The sequence below is a fragment of the Piliocolobus tephrosceles genome, chromosome 3 (genome assembly GCF_002776525.5).
Source record: "Piliocolobus tephrosceles isolate RC106 chromosome 3, ASM277652v3, whole genome shotgun sequence".
NCBI classification, from domain to species: Eukaryota; Metazoa; Chordata; class Mammalia; order Primates; family Cercopithecidae; genus Piliocolobus; species Piliocolobus tephrosceles.
In genome coordinates this window covers 12,402,971-12,425,300 of record NC_045436.1, presented here as the reverse complement: position 1 = coordinate 12,425,300, position 22,330 = coordinate 12,402,971, and the positions used below count along the sequence as shown (strand labels likewise).

At 36.1% G+C, this 22,330-nt stretch overlaps 1 protein-coding gene across 1 annotated transcript in view; it reads left to right on the top strand.

Moving 5' to 3' along the window:
* NEIL3 (nei like DNA glycosylase 3) overlaps positions 1-22,330 on the top strand; it is a 53,706-nt gene that overhangs the window by 14,062 nt on the left and 17,314 nt on the right. Inside the window, exons 3-6 of the mRNA XM_023226906.1 lie at positions 12,430-12,564; positions 12,849-13,062; positions 16,467-16,541; positions 18,523-18,689. Coding sequence (XP_023082674.1) covers positions 12,430-12,564; positions 12,849-13,062; positions 16,467-16,541; positions 18,523-18,689 — 591 coding nt within the window. The remainder of the gene's footprint in view (positions 1-12,429; positions 12,565-12,848; positions 13,063-16,466; positions 16,542-18,522; positions 18,690-22,330) is intronic.

Sequence of the window (22,330 nt, the reverse complement as noted above, 5' to 3'; positions counted from 1 at the left end):
GAAAAATGCAGTGGCTTGCTTCCTTTCAATTTCCTGCAGCCATAACAACTATTGGATCTAACAATTCAAGGTCAGTGGCAGATCTGCTGTTGGAATCTGAACCTAAAATCAGTTGCTCCCCTTTCACAATGTAACATAAGTTCAAAAAATGTACTTCCAACTTGTGCTTCTTAGAGGAATGGATAACTCTCTCAAAGAAATGTAGTCTCTTTGTGAGGCTGCAGGTCTGTGCACCTGCAATAGAAATGTAGTCTTGAGTTTTGACTTCTGCCTCCCTCCCACCCTGGCTCGTCTGCATTTGATAGAGCATATAGCAGGAAACATGTTTAAAGATTGCTCACAGTTTTCCCTTGATACCCAACTTTTCACAAGCAAAATTGCCTGCAGAGTTTAGTTATAAAGTATGTGCATCTCACAGGTCGGGCCATGGGATTCATTTGTTGAATCTCCTGGAATTCATTTGTTAATGAAAGTAGAATACAAGCATATCCCTCTAAAAGAATCTGCCCTGTAAAAATCCACACATCAGAAAGATTCATAATAGAGAGTGATTACTTCTCTACCTACTAAGTGATATATTTAAGTGCTCCTAATAGTGCCAAGGAATACTAAAAATTATTTGCTATACATTTATTTTAGGAGCATTGTTGTGGTGTTATGTGTGATTAATACCTGTACAACTTCTGAATACTTTCCAGTAACCCTTCAACTAAAACAACACAAACGTCACTTGAAGTTTTTGCTATAAATGTAACAAGTACTCAGTAGAAAAAAACTGAAAAATAATGAAAAAATAAGTGTAAAATAATATATTCTCAATCTCACTAGCAGGTATAATCTTTATTAACTTTGGATGCATATATTGCCACATCGCCAGTATAATGTGTGCAAATATTTATATGCATGTTCACCCAGCTGCACTCACACTTAAGCTATCATTTTAATCAAAATGAACATAGCTGGGCATTTTGGACTAAAATTCAAAAATCAGATAGATAGATAAATAAATAAATATATTTTTCCAAGACCATTTGCTGTTTCCAGTTTGTGATTTACTCCCTCTGGCTTTTGCACTTATATGTGCTCAGAGACCAGAAACTATATTTGAGATATTTTGGAGGCTTTGCCATTTTAGAAATGCCTTATACATGATTGATTTTATAATTTATTGGGGTTTAAGTGAGTATGAACCTCAAATCAGTTATGCAAGAGATAATGTAATGATTCTTTTTAGTTTGCTGAAATGTCTTTATTGAATCCATCATATACTACTTATAGTTTTACAGCTTCAACATAGTTTCTGTACTGTCACATAACATGTTAGGGGAAATGGAAGTGTACTTTTACTCTGTAGAATACTTTAAGATTCATTCATATTGTTTGAAGTATCAGCGGTACTTTCTTTTCTTTTACTAAGTAGTCTCTCATTATATGAATGTACCATATTTTGTTAATTCATTCATCAGATGATGGACATTTGGATTGTTTCAAGTTTTTAATATTAAAATTGCTATGAATATTCACATACATATGACATATATGTATGGACATATATTTTCACTTGTCTTGAATAAATACGTTGGATTAGAATTTCTAAGTCATGGCTGGGTGCGGTGGCTCACGCCTGTAATCCCAGCACTTTGGGAGGCCGAGACGGGCCGATCACAAGGTCAGGAGATCGAGACCATCCTGGCTAACACGGTGAAACCCCATCTCTACTAAAAATACAAAAAAACATTAGCCGGGCGTGGTGGCAGGCACCTGTAGTCCCAGCTGCACGGGAGGCTGAGGCAGGAGAATGGCATGAACCCGGGAGGCGGAGCTTGCAGTGAGTGGAGATTGCGCCACTGCACTCCAGCCTGGGCGACAGAGCAAACTCCGTCTGAAAAAAAATAAAGAATTTCTAAGTCATTTGGTAAGTATATGTTTGACTTTAAGAGGAATTGCCAATTTGTTCTTTTTTTTTTTTTTTTTTTTGAAGGAGGACGGCCGCTCTTTCACCCCGGATGGAGTGCAGGGGCCGGATCTCAGCTCACTGCAAGCCCCGCTTCCTGGGTTCACGCCATTCTCCTGCCTCAGCCTCCCGTGCAGCTGGGACTACAGGCGCCCACCACCTCGCCCGGCTAGTTTTTTTTTTGTATTTTTTAGTAGAGACGAGGTTTCACCGTGTTAGCCAGGATGGTCTCAATCTCCTGACCTCGTGATCCGCCCATCTCCGCCTCCCAAAGTGCTGGGATTACAGGCTTGAGCCACCGCGCCCGGCCCAATTTGTTCTTAAAAGTGGTGGTACTATTTTGCATTCTTTCCAACAGAGTATGAGAATTTCAGTTACTCAGCATCTTTGCCAGCACCTGGTATTGTCAGTCGTTTTAATTTTAGCTATTCTAATAGGTGTACAACGTATCTCATTATGATTTTGATTTTCTTCTCCCTCCTCACTAATGATATCTGATGCAAAGTGTTTATCTGCTGTTTGTGTATTTTGTAGGGTGACGTGTCTATTAATTTTTTCTCTTTTTATTGGATACATTTTGGTATTACTGAGTTATAGTATTCTTCATATATTCTAGATGTAAGCCATTTATCAGATACATGTTTTTCAAGTATTTTCTCCCAATTTGTGGCTTTTCTCTTCATTTTCTTAACCATGTCTCTTGAAGATTAAAAGCTTTTAAGTTTGATGAAACCTAATTTATCAAATTTTTCTTTCATGGTTCATTCATACTTTTTGTGACCAGTCTAAGAAATATTTGCCTAATGCAAATTAATCAAGATTTCCTTGTTTGTTTTCTTCTGGAAGTTTTATTGACTTAGTTCTTCTGTTTAGGATTATGATCTATTTTGAGTTCTTTTTTGTATATGGTACAAGGCAGGAGTTGACTTTGTCTTTTCGTGTGTGTATTTTCCAGCACCATTGTTGTAGAGATTATCCTTTCTCCATTGAATTTCTTTGCAACTTTGTTGAAAATTAGTTGACCACATATGTGTGGGTCTATTTCTGAACTCTCCATTGAGAAGAATATCAGATAAAATGATACTCTTTTATCATTTTTTGTGTCTGCCCTTTCACCAATAATACACTGTCTTAATTAAAGTAGCTTTAAAGTCAGTTTAAATTAAGTTGTGTCAGTCCTCTGACCTTATTCTTTTTTTTTTTCAAAATTGTTTTTGTTATTTTAGTTATCTTTCTACATTTTAGACTTAGCTTGTTGATTTCTACAGAATTCTTTCTGGCATTTTGATTGACCTTGTGTTGGATCTATAGATCAATTAGGTGATAATTCACATGTTAACATTATTGTCTTCCACTCCATGAACACAGTATATATTAATAAGTATTTAGATCTTATTAATACTTATTAATACTTATTACTTATTAAGTATACTTATTAAGTATAAGTATACTTATTAATACTTATTAATAAGTATTTAGATCTTCCTTCATTTCTTTATCAGTATTTCATAGTTTTCAGATTTGGATGTATTTTATATTTGTAACTAAGTGAGTTTTTTTGGTGCTATTGTAGAGGGTACGTTTTTAAAATTTGAATTTTTTTTTTTTTTTGGATTTTTTAGTAGAGACGGGGTTTCACCATGTTAGCCAGGATGGTCTCCATCTCCTGACCTCGTGATCCGCCCGTCTTGGCCTCCCAAAGTGCTGGGATTACAGGCTTGAGCCACCGCACCCGGCCAAGTTTGAATTTCTAATTGTTCATTCACAGAATATGGAAATATAATTTTTGTGTGTATATTTAGCTTGTATCCTGCAACCTTGCTGATATGATCTGGCTCTGTGTCCCCACCCAGATTTTATCTTGAATTGTAATCCCCACGTGTCGACATGTGGGGGGCACGTAGTCCCCATGTGTTGAGGGAAGGAGGTGATTGGATCATGGGGGCAGTTTCCCCCATGCTGTTCTTGTGATAGTGAGTGAGTTCTCACTCAATCCTATGGTTTTATAAGGGGCTCTTCCCCCTTCTCTTTCTCTTCTCTTTCCTGCTGGCATCTGAAGAAGATCCTTGCTTCCCTTTCACCTTCCACCATGATTGTAAGTTTCCTGAGGCCTCCCAAACCATGTGGAACTGCAAGCCAATTAAGCTTCTTTCCTTTATAAATTATCCAGTCTCAGGGAAGTTCTTTACAGCAGTGTAAAAACGGACTAATACACTTGCTAAACTCATTATAGTTCTAGTAGCTTTTTCTTGTATACTTTTAGCATTTTCTATGTAGATAATCATATCATCTGTGAACTAAAGCAGTTTTATTTTTTCCTTTCTAATCTATATGCCTTTTAAATATATATATACTGGGCAAGTTCTAGGTACATGTGCAGATTGTGCAGGTTTGTTACATAGGTATACATGTGCCATGGCGGTTTGCTGCACCTATCAACCTGTCATCTAGGTTTTAAGCCTCACATGTATTAGGTATTTGTTCTAATACTCTTCCTCGCCTTGTCCTCCACACCCTATATTGCCTTTTATTTCTTTTTCTTGTTTTATTGCACTTGCTAGGAACCCCAGCATGCTGTTGAGTAGTAGTAGTAGGAGCAAATAAGTTTGCCTTATTGTCTATGATTTTAGCTTTATTTTCTTTTATTAAATCAAAAAATTTCCCTTTTATTTCTAATTCGTTGAATTTTTCAAGTATTTTTTCTGCATCTATTGAGATCATCATATTGCCTTTCTTACTTCATATGTTTATTTGTGGATTTCTACATTGATTGATTTTTAAATTTTGAATGAGCCTTGCATTCCTGGAATATACTCCACTTTGTCATGATACATTATCCTTTCTATATGTTTCTGGATTCGATTTGTTAATATTTTATTGAGGACTTTTGCATGTGTCTTCATGAGAGGTATTGCACTGTAGTGTTATTTTTCTATTACTGCCTTTGTCTAATTTTGGTATTAGGGTAATCATGGCCTCCAAATGAGTTTTATCTGATGTTCTAGAATATTTATGTAGATTTGTTATTGGTATAACATCAACTGGTCTAATGTATTTGGAGTTCCAGGAAGGAAAGAGAAAAAAACAAAACTGAAGACATTTTTAAAAGAAGTAATGGCCAAGAATTGTGCAGGATTAACAAAGCTATGGAACAAGATCACATAATTTAACATTCTTATAACTGTCATCCTAGAAGAAAGAAAGAAAGAACAGAAGACATCTTTGGATTTAAATAGCAAAGAATTTTCTAAACAAACCACAGATCGAAGAAGCAAAAGAACCTCAAACCAAACCAAATGTCCCTCACACATACCTAGCCAATGTGCTAAAAACCAAAGATGAAGAGAAAATGCTGGAAGCAGAGAAACATTACATATTAATACAAAGGAACAAAGCTAATAAATACATTTACAGAAATTATATAAGACAGAAGACAACCAAGCAATGTTTGCTGAAAGAAAAACGTCTCAACTCAGAATTCTAAATGCATCTAAAATGTCTATTAAAAATGAAGGTATAATAAAGACTTTTTCGAAAAAAACAAAGAAGCTAAGAGAATGTAGTACCAGGAGACCTATGGTGCAAGAAAAGTTAAAGTCTGTCCAGCATAAGGGATATAATAACAGATAGAAATCTGAATCTACAGAAAGAAAAAACTGGGAATGGGAAACTTGGAAGTAATTATAAAAGATGTTTTTCTTTTATGTTCTGTATCTAAAGCAAGCATAATAACAATTTATTGTGGACTTTATAACATATGTCAGAGTAACAATAGTATAAATAATGAGATAGGAAAATGATGGTACACTACTTTAAGGTTGTTGCAATATACGTTTTGCATATCATTTGAAGTTACCACAGTGTAAGATGTGTATTATAAAACCTAGAGCAACTACTTAAAAAAAAATTCAAAAAGTGGTAAAAGTAATAAGCTGCTAATGGAGATAAAATATAATTTTTAAAAATGCTCAATCCAAAAGAAGGCATTAAAAGATGAACAAAGAACAGATGGAACAAATAGAAAACAATAGTAATATAGTAGATTTAAATCAAAGCATTAAAATCATCACATTAAATGTAAATAAACTAACCATCCCAATTATTTGGCAGAAATTAATTGAATAAAAACACAAGACCCAACTATAACGTGTCTATAAGAAAACCACTTGAAATATAAGGATGCAGGTTAAAATAAAAGGATGGAAACAGAAATACTATGGAAACATGTATCAAAAAAAAGCTGGAGTAGCTAGAATAAAAGCAAAGTAGTTATCAGATCAAGGAATATTACTGGGGGTAAAGAAGGACATTAAATAAAGATTAAGGGGTTAATTCATCAAGAAAATATAGTATTCCTAATAGAAATTCAAAAGATGTAAAGCAAGAACTGCTAGAATGGAAAGGGCAAAGAGAAACTAATATTGTTGAATAATTCAACACTCTCTTGTCAGTAACTGATAGAACAAGTGGGCAAAAATCAATAAGGATAAAAGACCTGAGCAACACTATCAACCTCCTTGACCTAGCTGACAAATAGAGAACATTCTACCCAACAACACTGCTTTTCAAGTGCACATGGAACACTCAGCAAGATTGACCAGATTATGGAAAACAAAATGAGTCTTAACAAATTTAAAAGTATTGACATCCTGAAAGAATTCTCTCTGACTGCAACAGAATTAAACTAGAAATTATTGAGATACCTAGAAAAATCTTTTTTTTTTTTTACTTTTCAAATGTAGTCTCGCTCTGTTGCCCAAACTAGAGTACAGTGGAGCTATCTCAGCTCTCCGCAGTCTCCACCTTCTGGGTTCAAGTGATTCTCCTGCCTTAGCCTCTTGAGTGGCTGGCATTACAGACGCCTGCTACCATGCCTGGCTAATTTTTATATTTTTAGTGGCAACGGGGTTTCACCATGTTGGCCTTGCCGGTCTCGAACTCCTGACCTCAGGTCATCCACCCACCTTGGCTTCCCAAAGTGCTGGGATTACAGGCATGAGCCACTGTACTTGGCTGAAAAATTTTAAGTATTTGGACATCATTGTGCTTCTAAACTCATGTGTCAAATAAATCACCAAGGAAGTTAGAACATATTTTGAATTGAATGAAAATGAAAACACCAGATCAAAATTTGTAGGACACAGCTAAAGTAATGCTTGAGGGAATGTTCTAGCATTAAATGTTTATTATAAATAAATAAAATTCTCTAAGATTTAAGCTTCCATATAAAAAACTAGAAGAATAAGAGATAATTAAACCCAAAACAGACAGAAGGACAGAAATAATGAAGATAAGAACAGAAATCAATGGAATTTAAAAATGAAAGCAATAGAGAAAAAAAATCAATGAAGCAAATAATTGTCCCTTTGAAAAGCGTAATAAAAATGAATGACACCAAAAATTCGTTCTTTGAAAAGTGTAATAAAAATGATAAACTTTTAGCTCAATGCAGTCCAATGTAAACATGGGAGACATATATAATTTAAAATCTTCCAATAGCCGCATTAACTAAAGCAAAAAGAAATCAATTTTAATATTGTATTTTATTAACCTATGCAAAATATTTCAACATGTAAACAATATAAACAATTATTGATAAGCTATGTAACATTCTTTTTTTATACTAAGTCTTCAAAATCTGTGTATTTTATAATTAGCGTACACATTAATTTGAACTAATCACATTTCCAGTGCTCATTTGCCACATGTGTGTAGTGGCTGCCATACTGGACAATACAGCTCACAAATAAACACTATGAGGAATGACAAAGGGAACATTACTGCAGATCCTCAAGTTGTTATTTGAATAGAAATAGGACACTATATATTACATAACAAATTTATGTCTGTGACTTCAACAACTAAAATAAATGGACAGATTCCTTGAAACACACAGATTATCAAAACCTACTCTAGAAAAGTAAATAATATGAGGATTTTTTTATGTTTTAAATGAGTTGATAGTCTAAAACCTCTCAAGAAAAAAAACTCCAGGCATATTTAAGGAACATGCTCTGTCATATCTTTTTCATCTTTTTTTCTCTTTCTTAGGTTTGGATAATTTCTGTTAATCTATATTCAAGTTAACTTATTCTTTCCTCTGCTCTGTGCAGTCTGCTGGTCTGCTTATTGAAGAAATGTCTTATCCCTGCTGTCATGTATTTTTGTTTCTCTGCTGAAATATCACACCTGTTCAAGTGCCTTTATACTAGATCCTTACATGTGTTAAATCATTAACATATTAATAACTAATATACAATATAAAATTTGATTAAGAATCAATATTTTAAGTTTAAAATTAATTTAACATTACTTTTAAATCACCTGTCTCATAGATCTGACATCTGGTGCATCTTTGGGTCTGGCTCTGTTGACTGCTTTATCTCTTGATATCTTTATCTCTTGATACTTTTTTAATCTTTGTGTATATATATGTGTCTTATAATTTTTTTTGAATCCTAGACATTGTCTATAGAAGACGAAAAGCTAAATCTCAGACACCATGTATAGACAAATAAGAGCTAAATAATATTTAAGCTCAGAAACAGTCATGCTTCTTCTATCAGTCATTAGTGTCAGGGATTGAGTGAGTCTAGTAAAGTAGTTGACCTTGGTTTGAGTTTTGCTTTGTTTGGGTTGTCTTCTGTGCACCAACAACTTCAAAACTCCAGCTGCTACTGCTACTTTATGCCTTGTGTGTGGATTGGGTTGGCAGTGGATGGTTTCTCTGTTGCTGCTCGACTATCAGCGTTCAGCACATCTTGCATATTCACGTCACAGAGAAAGTCTCTCCATGTTCTTACCTCTCCACCATGTAGGCTGCTGTTGCTTGTGACTCAGTGGGAGGCTCCTGATGGAGATAGTGGGGATTTTTACTTCTGGACTAGCCTGAGACTTGGGCAGGCCTTTGTGTATGTAGAACTCAAGGTCGCAGTTTTCTTAGGGTTACTGTCACTTGCCCTCCTATGGCAGCCAAGCTCTGCCTTGCATCTGTGGGTGTACTTGGGTCTGACAGCTTCCTCCCTCTCTTTTAGTGGGAGCGGATTTCTCTTTGTATCATCACAGTATTTTGTGCCAAAGCTGATTTTCTGTTTCAACTCTAGGGACAGATGGCTTTTGCTTCTACCTCACCCACAACAGGCCAGAGTACCTTTGCCTGGGCTGGGTGGCTGAAGGGTTTCCTGCTGCTTTCCTGTGGCAGACTGCTTATGGTTGTTATTCAGTATAAGACATTGTTTGGGCAGAGGAAGCTTCCCGTTCCTCCCTCAAGGATAGATGTGATCTTTGTTTCTACCTCTCCCTTGGCCCCAGAAGCTTAAAGACGTTTTTTTAAGACTTTGGCTTCATCTGAAAGAAGTGTCCAAGAAGCAGATGGAGTTTCATGAAGACAGGGGTCATGCCAGCATGAGCAGCTCTTTCAGGTCTCTTGCTGTCACTCATATCTTTCACATGGGCCCATGAGTGTGTACTCTCCTTGTGTCTGGGGTTCCAGGGATTCTAAACTGTCACACCAGCCCACATTCGGTATCTAAAAGTTTGTTGAAAATTGTGCAGTTTTCTGCTTTCCCATTTGTATAGTGGCCTTCTCTTCCTCTTGTGCTCTGCCATAGGTGAAGCAATTTGTGTATTCTGACTTCACTTTCCATGGAGGGGCTTGTCACATTTTGGAATGTAGCTTACCTGGTTGCGTTGCAATCCTGTGTCTCTATGGGCTTAAGAAAATGTATGATTTTGTAGATAATGTGATTTTTTTTTTATCCTTGTTGGAGTGGTAGCTATGTTCACTTTCAGTCTTCTGTATTCTAAGGAGAAGCAGAACTCCTTTTTTTTTTTTTTAGCTTTGTTAAAACTGTATCTTTTTACATTCTCCTTTTTCAAATTCCCAGCATAGGTTTTACAACTATTATATTCTACATTTTATACTCTTTTTTACCCTTAGGACACTTCTGACCATTTGAAAATTTTTATAGGCAATTGCTTTATTTGCAAAATGTAGTTGTCATTAATGTGAAACTGTGACAGTACTGCTTTGTTTATGCTGTTTGTGCTTGCTTAAGGATGTTCAGATTATTCTGACAGTGATAGCTGGGAGAATACAGCTGATTCTTAAAATAGGATCAGGGCTTATTTACTAGTTTATTTAGGAAGCTATTTCTAATGAGAGGAATTTTCTTACTCTTAATTGAATTTTTAGTTTGGATACAATTTTCTTATTAGAACTTGGTTGCAAGTAACAGAAGCCCAACTCAAGCAAATTCAATAATTATTTATTATCTTTTGTTGACTTTGGTACCAAAAACTTTTTTAAAATTTAAAAAATCATACGGAATATCTTACAGAACCTGAAGAGAATACAGACAGGCTTCAAGGAGAACTAAAGCAAGCAAAGACTAAAAGCTATTAGGATTCTCTTCATTTCTTCACTCTGTTCCTCACCGAAATCTTCTGTAGTCTTCCTCTCTGCATAGAGACCTTCCTTTGCTTTACTGGGGCTCACGTTGGGAATCATTCCCACAGACAGCTCTCATGTTAGATCTCTTAATGCTAACAGGATCTCCCTGGGTCCTACATCTTTAAATTCATCAGAAAAACTGATGAATCCAGCTTGGATACTGATGGATCTAGCTTGGGACAGGTGTCCATTTCTGAATCAACTGTATCAAAGGCACAGGATCTGAGAAAATGGCAGAGACCTGTTAAGGTTAAGCCTAATGCCCACCCTTGGACCAGGCAACTGTGGTTGGCAGGTAGACTTCTATTACGCAGAATGAATTGTCTTGGGTAACCTTTTGGGTTGGTAGAAGGAGCTTGAAATAGAAATAAGGATCTGATAAAATTTTCCTGAACTAATTAATTATGAGGAATCTTGAAAAGCAAATGAAATCCTAAAAATGTCTTTTCTTTATGTAGTATGGGCCTATGTACTGGTTTTAAAACAAAAATCAGTATCAATTGTTGTCGCAGTATAGATATTTACTCTGCCTCAAATATTTTCATGATACTGATATATTTTTTGTAGTTTAAGATCAAAGGTACTTAGTAATGAACCCACAAGATGTGTTGGTTTATTGGTGCTCGATTATAATATCTAACTATTGAATAAAACAAAATAAATAAAAATAAAGTAAATATTTTATGCACTTTTTTCCTAAAAATGAATGGATTTATAAGACAGAGCCATACTTATTTGATCTAAGGTTCTTGCTGGGGCTACTCCTGCATTTGAATTGGGTCTTAACCTTTGAGATTTTTTATGTGGATGTGGTTTCATTATAGAAAGTGATTTAGAATCCACTTTATGAGCCATGCAGCTGAAAAGATTTTAGATATGATGGCTTCTGGGCATGACAGTTGTACACCTTTCACTGGGGTTGCACCTCCGTAAGCTAAATTATGGAGTACTTACAGGCACACATTTTTCCTGTCAAGAACTATGGGGCATGCAAAATGCATTTATGATTGATAGCAGGGCACACAGAGTTTAAAACCCACATTTTTAAAGTTAGACTGGTTAACCTTGTACAATACTATAACATGGTGCTTCGCAATTAGAAGCACAGCGCAGTAACATTTGCTGCCAAAAGAGCCATATTTATTAACTCAACAAAGCTATAAGGAGCAGGATTTGAAAGGTGGAACACAGTATTTCATCTTGAGAATCATTTTTGATCTTCATCATCAGAGATCTTACAGAACTACTTTAAAAAAAAAAAAAACTGGACATGCTAATCAATCCCATAAAATCTGAAAGGTTATGAATTTTTCATCACTGCACTGTGGCTTTCAACTTAACCGTCAATATTTATAATCTCCTCTTCCCAATACATATAAAGGTAAAAGAAAACGAAAAGAATTGAAGACAATAGCATTTTGACTTGTTCTCTCTTTTTTTTTTGATACATAAGATTTTACAAAAATAAAAAAATTGTTTCATTTCTTAGTGCAAAACAAGGGGGGAAAGTGTCTTAAATCATAGATATTATTTTGCAATAGGTAAATATTTCCAGTCCACTGTGGTTAGAAATAAGGAATTTGAATATTAGTGGCTTTGTAGAATTTATGAAAACACAAACTATAGGCAACTTAAACTTAGCCTTATCTCATCCCAAGCCTTTGAATCTGAGAAAATGCCAAGAGATGCTAGACTGTTCCGTGAATAAAAGATACTTCGTCTGACAAGAAAAGAGGAGCAGGGGTGTATTTTCTTAGGCTTAGTGTTGGTACCTTATTATTTCTCTGAGAAGTTATTTTACTTTTGACTTGAAAAACTGATTGTCATGTCTTCTATCTTTATAAGGATACAAAGTCATGAGAGAAAAATATAAAATAATCTTACTACTGGTTTCTGCACTTTAAAAGTGCCTATCCTGACTAACATTTGTTTGCTTATAATCCAAAAAAAATGATAGTACAGGGAAAAGCTTGATAAATGATATGCTTTCTGCCACTCAAAAATGAGTTTGATTTTGTTTCAGGATTCATTTCGGAATGAAAGGCTCTATCATGATTAATCCACTTAAGTATAAATATAAAAATGGAGCTTCTCCTGTTTTGGAAGTGCAGCTCACCAAAGATTTGATTTGTTTCTTTGACTCATCAGTTGAACTCAGGTAAAAAAATAAATAAATAAAAGTACTTAAGCTGCAGTACTGCAGAGTATGGTTTGGGATGTCACATGTGTGACTAAAGAAACAAATAAATAAATAGTTTGTAATTGATGAAACCTCATTTTAAAGAAGCCTTCAGATAATATAATTTGTAAGATCTTTGTTTGCATATATAACTCTTATACCCTGATTAACATAAAGTGCTTATAGCAAAGCTCATTTTAAATGACACTTTGTGAAATTATAACCAGACTTATGATTAATGTGTTTTGTATTCCTTTCTATAGAAACTCAATGGAAAGCCAACGGAGAATAGGAATGATGAAAGAATTAGATGTATGTTCACCTGAATTTAGTTTCTTGAGAGCAGAAAATGAAGTTAAGAAACAGAAAGGCCGGATGCTAGGTGATGTGCTCATGGATCAGAACGTATTACCTGGAGTAGGGAACATCATCAAAAATGAAGCTCTCTTTGACAGTGGTCTCCACCCAGCTGTTAAAGTAGGTTTTAAGTATTTTTTAAATTATCTCTTGAGTTTTCAGTACTCTGAAGGAACCGACATGGAAGTCTTAACTTTGCATTGCAGTAACACAGTCTCCTCAAACTTCAGGTGTCCTGCTTCCCACGTCTACCCAGGTCAATTTCCCGGTGCAGCCGGCTCCGACCACCGCATGTACAGTAGCCTTGTGCACACCCTCCCTCTCCACATTTCACTCTCTCAGTCTTCCTTAACTTGCCCTGCTTTTTGTTCTCTCCATACCAGGTATCCCTTTCAAACAACATATTTACTTATTATACTGATGGTTTAAAAGCTGTCTCCTTCTGCTAGAACACAGTCTCAAAAGAAAACAAGGCTTTTGTTCACTGAAGTATCCCAACATCTAGAACGTGGCCTGTGGTGTATGGTAGGCATTAGATATTAATATTTGTGGAAGATGTGAATGAGCTAACTCCCAACTTATTTTCTCTGGCATATTAAGTACATGTTCTGCACACATTCATGTATTCCTGATTACAGCTGTTGGTGACGTTAGAAGCTGCTGTTGTAGCGTAAGGATAGCAGTGGAAGGCAGGCAGCAGGGTCCAAGGAATAAGTGATCAGTGAGGAAATGGAAACAAAATGTAGAGCCCTTGTTCACATAGGCCAGAGTGAAGGGAAAATATTGACCTGCTAGAGAGGATACCAGGACAAGACATGAGTTTGTTACTTTATTTTGTTCTTGGTCTACATCTGGAGAGACTTGAACTTACTTATATGTTGCCAAAAAAAAAAAAAAAAGTGGTTGAAGGGCAGAGGTTCCACCTGTAGAAAAGGGAATGGCGATGAATACGGCAGTGTTCTAAGAGGGTAAGAGAGGTGAGAACCCAAACCCAGGTAGAATACATACATTTTGGTTTCTAGGAAAGACCTCTACATTGGGGCTTTTATCAAGACCTGTTGTTACTAACTAAATTAATTTTTTAGCTCTTTTAGCTGAATTATTTTGTACATAATTCACTCTATTAACTAAATTATCTATTACATAAACCCAGGTTATTTGTTTACTTTGCGTAGATACTTACTAGATAGTTTTAGTCATACCAAAATTAGTAGGAATTAAGCTTTAAAAGAAGCCAGTTAATGATAGGTCTAGATTAGATTCTGCTTTTTGATACTTGGAACAAGTGAGTTCAGTATGGAAGTAATGAAACAGAACTTTAACAAGAGTGAGCTTTTTAAAAATCACTTAGACCTCTATGAAAGATGTTTTTGAATAAAAGAACCCAGGATATTGTTATCTGTGATGCACGGATAATTTACTTTTTATCTCTGCTTCCAGCCAGCCAGCCATCTAGGAGAAGATAATTTACCCATAATGCCTGGGGGTTTAAAAATTAATGACATTGACCAGGCACGGTGGTTGACGCCTGTAATCCCAGCACTTTGGGAGGCCAGGATGGGTGGATCACGAGGTCAAGAGGTCTTCAAGACCATCCTGGCCAACATGGCGAAACCCCGTCTCTCCTAAAAATACAAAAATGAGCTGGGCATGGTGGCACACGCCTGTAGTCCCAGCTACTTGGGAGGCTGAGGCAGGACAATCACTTGAGCCCGGGAGGCAGATGTTGCAGTGAGCAAAGATAATGCCACTGCACTCCAGCCTGGCAACAGAGCGAGACTCTGTCTCAAAAAAAAAAAAAAAAAAATTTTGAAGTTTAGCTATTGGCTTCTTAAAAGCACACGTACAAAAATTACTGAAGAAGTACAGTTTAACCTTTCAAGATGTGACTTAATATAGTATGTAAGATATGGAAAGTAATAAATGTTTTGTATGTATGCAAGTTTTAAAGTGTAAGTGAACAACTGAGAAATATTTCTAATACTTTCAGGATGACTGTGTTGATTAGATTTTCACTTTTATAGTCACTGATAAATGATTTTCTTTGTACATGTATGTGTCTGTTTATATGCAGCCTTCCCTCGGTATACACAGGGGATCAGTTCCAGTACTGCCTTGACCAAATCCATGCATACTCAAGTCCTGTAGTTGGCCCCTAGGGAGACTGCTATACAAAAAATCAGTGCTACACTCATGCAGGCTTCACATCTCACAAATATTACGTTTTTCATCCATGTTTGACTGAAAAAAATCTACATCTAAGTGGACCTGCTCAGTTCAAACCTGTGTCGTTGAAGGGTCATATTCACACACAGACAACAAGCATGAGGCATCGGACGGTTTCTTTTGGGATTACCATTGACAGCACATGTGCCAAATAATTCTGCAAGGGTAACACTGAGATTTATGCTAGGCTATGTCAGAAAAAAGTTCTGCAGTAAGGTCTGTGTCTGAGCTCTTCCATGTGTTAATAAGTATTTTGATATTAATGCATGTATATAAATGCATATCTTTTTTAAAGCTCGATCGTGACCTTGGTGGTCATCTACTCCTGTGCCTATTTTCCCTTCCCTTCTTTCTGTTTTATATTGTTCTTGGTAATTTTTTTTTTCGAGTCCAGCAAGACCTTTCAAGGTGTCTGATAGACAATGCTGAGACTTTGAAGGTGTCTCATACAGAATAAATATTCAATAAATGCTTGAATTTATAATTAAAATCTATAAATAGGAATCGTATTTTTGTCAGTAATATTATCAGTTCAAAATAAAATTACTGTTAATGATACTAAATAGATTGGTGAGAAATAGAGCTCTAGAAGATATGCATATACGATTGACTCTTGAACAACACAGGAACTGAGGTGCTAACCACCCCCCATTGAAAATCTATATACAATTCTCTACTATTCAAAAACGTAACTACTAATAGTCTACTGTTGATCGGAAGCCTTACTGATAACACAGTTCACACATATTCTGTATGCTTTATTGTTACATATGTATTCTTACAATAAAGTAAGCTTGAGAAAAATTGTTATTAAGAATATTGTAAGAGCCAGGTGTGGTGGTCTGCGCCTGCAGTCGCAGCTTCTTGGGAGGCTGAGGCGGAAGGATGGCTGAGCCCAGGGGTTTGAAGCTGCAGTGAGCTATGATGGCGCCGCTGCACTCCAGCCTGGGCAATAGAGTGAGACCGTGTCTCTAAAAAAACAAAAGAATATCATAAGGATTATATTTACTATTCATTAAGTGGAAGTCGGTCATCATAAAGATCTTCCTCCTCATCATCATTACACTGAATAGATTGAGGAGGAAGAGGAGGGGTCGGTCTTGCTGTCTCAGGGATGGCAGAGGCGGAAAAAAATCTGCGTATAAGTGGACCTTCGCAATTCAAACCCATGTTGTTCAAAGGTCAACTGTATTCAAAATCTATTTACAGTTCTTTTTCACAGAATTGGCAAGGCATATTATTTCTTACGGTAATGAGCAAGTCATGAAACTGGGCTCCACTGTTTTTTCCACTTTAAGGTTTGTCAATTAACAGATGAACAGACCCATCACCTTGTGAAAATGATACGTGATTTCAGCATTCTCTTTTACAGGGTAAGAGCAAAATTTTTCAACTATGTAAAATGTAAAATGTCAGTGGTTTCCTTTTGGATAGAACCAAAAAATGTGAAAGCTGTATATAGCCATCTAGTGGAAAGAGCATGGAGGTGCATTAAGGGAGAGTGACATTATGTGGGTGTAATTAACATCTTGAAATTCTAGGTCTCCAGCAAACTATCACAAGAAGAGAAAACCAAACACCGCATGTTCTCACTCATAGGTGGGAACTGAACAATGAGCTCACTTGGACTCGGGAAGGGGAACATCACACACTGGGGCCTATCATGGGGAGGGGGGAGGGGGGAGGGATTGCATTGGGGAGTTATACCTGATATAAATGATGAGTTGATGGGTGCAGCACACCAACATGGCACATGTATACATATGTAACCTGCACGTTATGCACATGTACCCTAGAACTTAAAGTATAATAAAAATAAAATAAAATAAAATAAAAATAAATAAATAAAATAAAATGTTACTTATATCAAAAAAAAAAAAAAAGAAATTCTAGGTCATAGGTCAGTTCAAACTGGACTAACTATAATCATATTCAATTATCTTTATACCAAGTTGGGAGCAGCCATGTTAGCATTTTACAGACCCTTTTCTATTTTTGGATACATAAAATATAGAAAGTCTAGAAAGGCTGACCTACAGTAACACTTTCAGATAACCTTAGTTCCATCAGGCTTTGCCACTAACTAGACCTTGGTTCAGTCCAGTTTGCCACTTAACTATCTGTGTGGTTTAGTTTATTTGGATAACTTTATCTAAGTTTAGTTTCTTCATCTGTAAAATGGGATAATAATGTTTCTTTGTCTACCACAGTTTTGAGAAGGAAGTACTTGCTGACTTGTAAATGTGGAACGTTATATACTATATGCATATATAGAATTCAATAAACACATTTTATCTTTTAAGCAAAGGATCACAAATACGTCTTTTCTTCACAGTCCATTTTCTGTATCCAAAATTTTCATTTTTACTATGTTCAGAAAGGCAGGTATTGTAGCATTCTTTATTAATTGGCCTAAAATGTGAATGAACCTCCTGCCCTGCAGATCTGTCTTGAGTAACTGTGGCTATTTTTAAATTGCATTTGCTTATTTCTTCTTCCAGAAAGAGATGACCATAGAAAACTGCCCATTTCCACCCAGATTAAATTGGGTCTTCCAATACTTTCCTTCAATTAATATAAATTGTGTAATTTTCAGCTCATATATGGTAAGCTGTATTTCTGGGCTTTTAAACTTTCACACTGCTGATGGAAACCCAAGATATTTTCTTTGCAGACGGCTTAAATATTTGTGAGTGGAATAAAACTCACAAAGTATATCAAAATATCTTTTGAAGTAGAATTTATACCAAAATGGAATATATTCTCTGCTAGGATGGTATTTGAATGTTTATTTTCTTTCTTTCTTTCTTTTTTTTTTTTTTTTTACTGAATCTCTAAGGTTAAAAAAGAAAAAAAAAAATGTCCTTTTTCAGGTTAACAAAGAAAATACTCTTACTGAATTTTGTCCCGTAGAAGTAAGTTTTTTGGTTGTTGAAACTGAGTGAGCAGTTTCAGTCTTCTAAAAATAATCAGATTTAAAGCTAATCTAGCCTTTTTCCTTTAACTATATAATTATGGTTAATTAAAAAAGCCTTAAAAGTGTAAAAGACATTTTTAAATATAGAACTTTTACATCTCATTTAGATAAGAGGATAAAGCTTTGCAAAGAGCAATTTTGAATACTAATGTCATAAAATGACTTATTTCGCACAAATTTTATTTGACAAATACTACCAAATCTTGTCAATACCTTTTTCTCTGATGAAAGAAAAGATTATATTGACATATGTACAAACGTATGTAAATTTTTAACAGATGGTTTTCAGAGATGACCTTCAAGACTGTGTCTTTGGCTCCTTGGCAGCACGGTTTTGTGGATAACAGAATTTTTTGGTGTTTTTTTTTTTTTTTTAGTGCCGTAAAGCAGGACTTGCTGTCTCTAAACACTATAAAGTTTACAAGCGTCCTAATTGTGGTCAGTGCCACTGCAGAATAACTGTGTGCCGCTTTGGGGACAATAACAGAATGACATATTTCTGTCCTCACTGTCAAAAAGAAAATCCTCAACATGTTGACATATGGTAAGATATTGAATTTAAAGGGATACCATTTGCCCTAACCATCTAACTAAAAGGCTAATAATCAGAGAATATAACTGAATAACTGTCAGGCTATTCAGAAGAGAACATAAATCAAAAGTATTTTAGTCCTTGGAAGAAAATAGTAAATAACATCACCAAAGAACCCGAAGGAGCCAAAGGTGATTTATGGACCAGTTCTGAATTTAGGTAGAAAATCTCTGGCTCAGGGAATAATATGTAGCCTTTACCTTTAACCTAGTTTGTAAAGTGAGTACCGGAGATGTCAATAATTGGAAAAAAATGCAACTACCTTCAAAAGTCTTCTGCTTCACTTAGAAATAATATTCTAAAACACGAGCAAGAGCTTTTTACAGATTGTATGTCTTGGTGGTGAAATAATAGACCACTTACTAAACTCACGTGTGGTGGTTCTGCCAGTTGCCGAGTATGTCTCTTCCAATGATGCCTTCCAGAACTGGAGAAATGACCGCAGGATAGGTTTGAGGACTTACTGTGAGAGGTATTTGAGCTAAAACTCCATTGATCACCTGACCTGACTGGTGGTGGATCACAATGATATTTTTGTCTCCTGGAATTAGTGCCAGTTCAGAGCCAGTGTCCAATAATCCTAAAAAAGTCTGATTGTTTCCTTTTTCCCCAATGTACAATTACCTTGGTAACAGGCCATAGGACCTTTTGGGGAAATCTAAGAGAAAGATTATACAGTATAAAGCAGCTGCATAGCAGTATATGTGATTATAAGCCAGTAGTACCAGTATGACATGAAGCACATCAAATGGTGCACAGGTTCAGGGATATTATTAGAGGTTTACATGTGCAGGAAGGTTGGGAAGATCTCAAAGTGTCATTTGAATGGAGCTCCTTGTTCCACTCTTCCCCCCTTCTCCCTACTGTACTTGACTTTAAAAAAAGTATCATTTGAAATTTACTTTTAAAAATAGAATTTTGATTAAATGATAAAGCAAACAGTATTTAATTGGAAAAAAGGAGCATGGCCACAAACTTTGAATCATTAATAAACATGGCATGGTGGAGGGATGATGAGAATACTGGCCAACCCCAACAGAGGCTCCACGTTGTGGAATAGTAAAAGCTAGTTTTTCAGGGAGGATGGGATCAAATGGTGGTGGTCATTAGTAGTTTGAGGAATGGTTAACAGTCTTTCCTAAATTAGCGCATTAAGGTCTTTTAGCTGATTGTAGCATAGTTAACATGGAAAACGAAGAGACTGAAAACGCGTGTAAAGACGCTGGTGCAGAGTAACGGGCAAACGATGGTTACCAGCCTGGGGTCAAGACACTGGACATGGTACCCTAGTAAAACTTTTTAAAAGTCAACAAGGACTGTGGCAGATTTGATAGATAGGAAAATGCAAAAGTCTTCAGGACCAAATGATAAAAATGTTCACATCGTGGGTCTGGGAAAATGGCCAGCAGTGAAGATGCAGTGCGTGTTAGATATGGGAAAGAGCCGTGGAATATCCAGGAAGATGTGTCTTATGGGCTGCAATCCAGGATGAGAGAGGCTGTCGGCACAGTGCTGTTGATTGAAGCATTCCAACTTCTCAGTTCACTAAGAATGAAAAAGGAAATGAGCCAAGGTCTGAGCTTCAGCAAATACCTATAACTACAGAGTGGGCAGGAAAGAAAAAGCAAAGGAAACAAAACCGTAGGATTGGACATAGGAAGAGACTCAGGGCACTACTAGGCTGTGGGAAACCCAGGAGGTGGGAGGGGCCGTCATGTCTGTAGAGCTCGGGGACAGGGGAGGGAGCTGGCGTGCAAAGGAAGTCCCAGCTCATGTCTCCATAAATATGTCTAGAGCTCCGTGCTTTCTCTTGGTGTCCCTGCATTTCATTTTCTGCATCACTCTTGTTCTCCAGTACTTTTCTCTAAACCACTCTACATCTTCTACTCATCTGCTTCACCCCGTGTTACTATTATAGACATCTGAAATAGATTTAGATAATTATATATATATATAATATACACTTATGGTTTTTTAATTTTTTATGAACATTCATACTTTTTTATGAACTAGAACTTTCATAATTTTTTCTGAACAGGAAATTTTTTTATAATATAGGTATACATTTATTTGACCAAATAACTAGATACTGCATTGAACACAATAGCTGACAGATAGAAGATCTTCACTATATGTCTACTGAATAAATGATTAATGTTCTGTATTGGTTTTCTATGAATTGATATCTTTTGAGATTAAAAAAATTATCAAATAATTATGTTATTTATCATATAAATACTTGTCAATGTCAAAGGTTTTTTGGAAACCAGATTTCAAAGACCCCACAATTCCCCAAAAGAGACCTATGAGTTAGGGAAGGCTGTGCTCAAAATGTTCTGGGCCTTGTAATCCCTCTTCCCTCCTGACCTGATTTTGTTTTCTGCATTGGCACTCAGCTTGGAACTTTGTTTGATAAACCAACTATACACTGTGAAATAAATATTTACATATTTTAAAAAGCTTGAAAACTGGGACTATTTGCCCTGTTCCTAGATTTTTTTGTGAATAAGTACATCCCATTTATTTTCTGGATGAGTATTTGAACCTTTTTTATGTTGACTAAATTTTCTCATTTTAATGTAAAGCCATTTTAAGTTAAGTTGAAGAAGTCTGAAAAGGCTGCTACCAATTACTTAAATCCTGTTTCTTCTGTCGCTGAAAGCTTACTGAACTCCTCATGAAGTCCTCCCCCAATTTTCCAGTTTCCACTGATCATATCACACTTTAAATACTGATACTATTTATTGTTGGGTTTTGTTTGTTTGTTTGTTTGTTTTGAGTCAGAGTTTCAGGGTCTCGCTCTTGTCACCCAGGCTGGAATACAGTGGCACGATCTCGGCTCACTGCAGCCTCCACCTCCTAGGTTCAAGTGATTCTCCTGCTTCAGCCTCCGTAGTAGCTGGGATTACAGGCACCCACCACCATGCCCAGCTAATTTTTGTATTTTTAGTAGAGACGGGATTTTGCCATGTTGGCCAAGCTGGTCTCAAATCCCTGAGCTCAAGTGATCCGCCTGCCTTGGCCTCCCAAAGTGCTGGTCCGTGTGAGCCACCATGCCCCGCCTATTGTTGGTTCTTAATTATTTGCTAGCTAATATAATTTATGTATGTGAGTATTATTTCCTTTAAAGAAAACGGAGGAGGTAGTCTTTACCTTTCATTAGGGACTTTAAATTTTTTTAAATTGTTATTTACTTTATTTATTAGGGCCTACTATATGCCAGGTACTGGGAATACACAGACAGAATAGAACACAGCCTCTCAAAGTGCTCAAGGGCTAATGTGAGAAGTAAATGGTAAATAGACAAAGCACCGTGATGGAATTGCTGTAAAGGGACTTGTTTATCCTAATGGCAATGGAAGTATGGAGGAAGAAACACTTTAAGTCTACTAGGAAGGACAAGGAAGTCTTTCTGAAAGAGGCAGTCTTTGAGTTTAGTATAGAAAGAAATAGTAACTCATCAAAGACAAGAGGTAGGAAAAGGATTTTCTGAAAGACGAAACAGCACATGGGAAAGTATACAGGGAAAACATTTGGAAAGCCACCCACAGGGAGGATATTTTGTTCCTTCAGGAGCACATATTCAGGTCTCT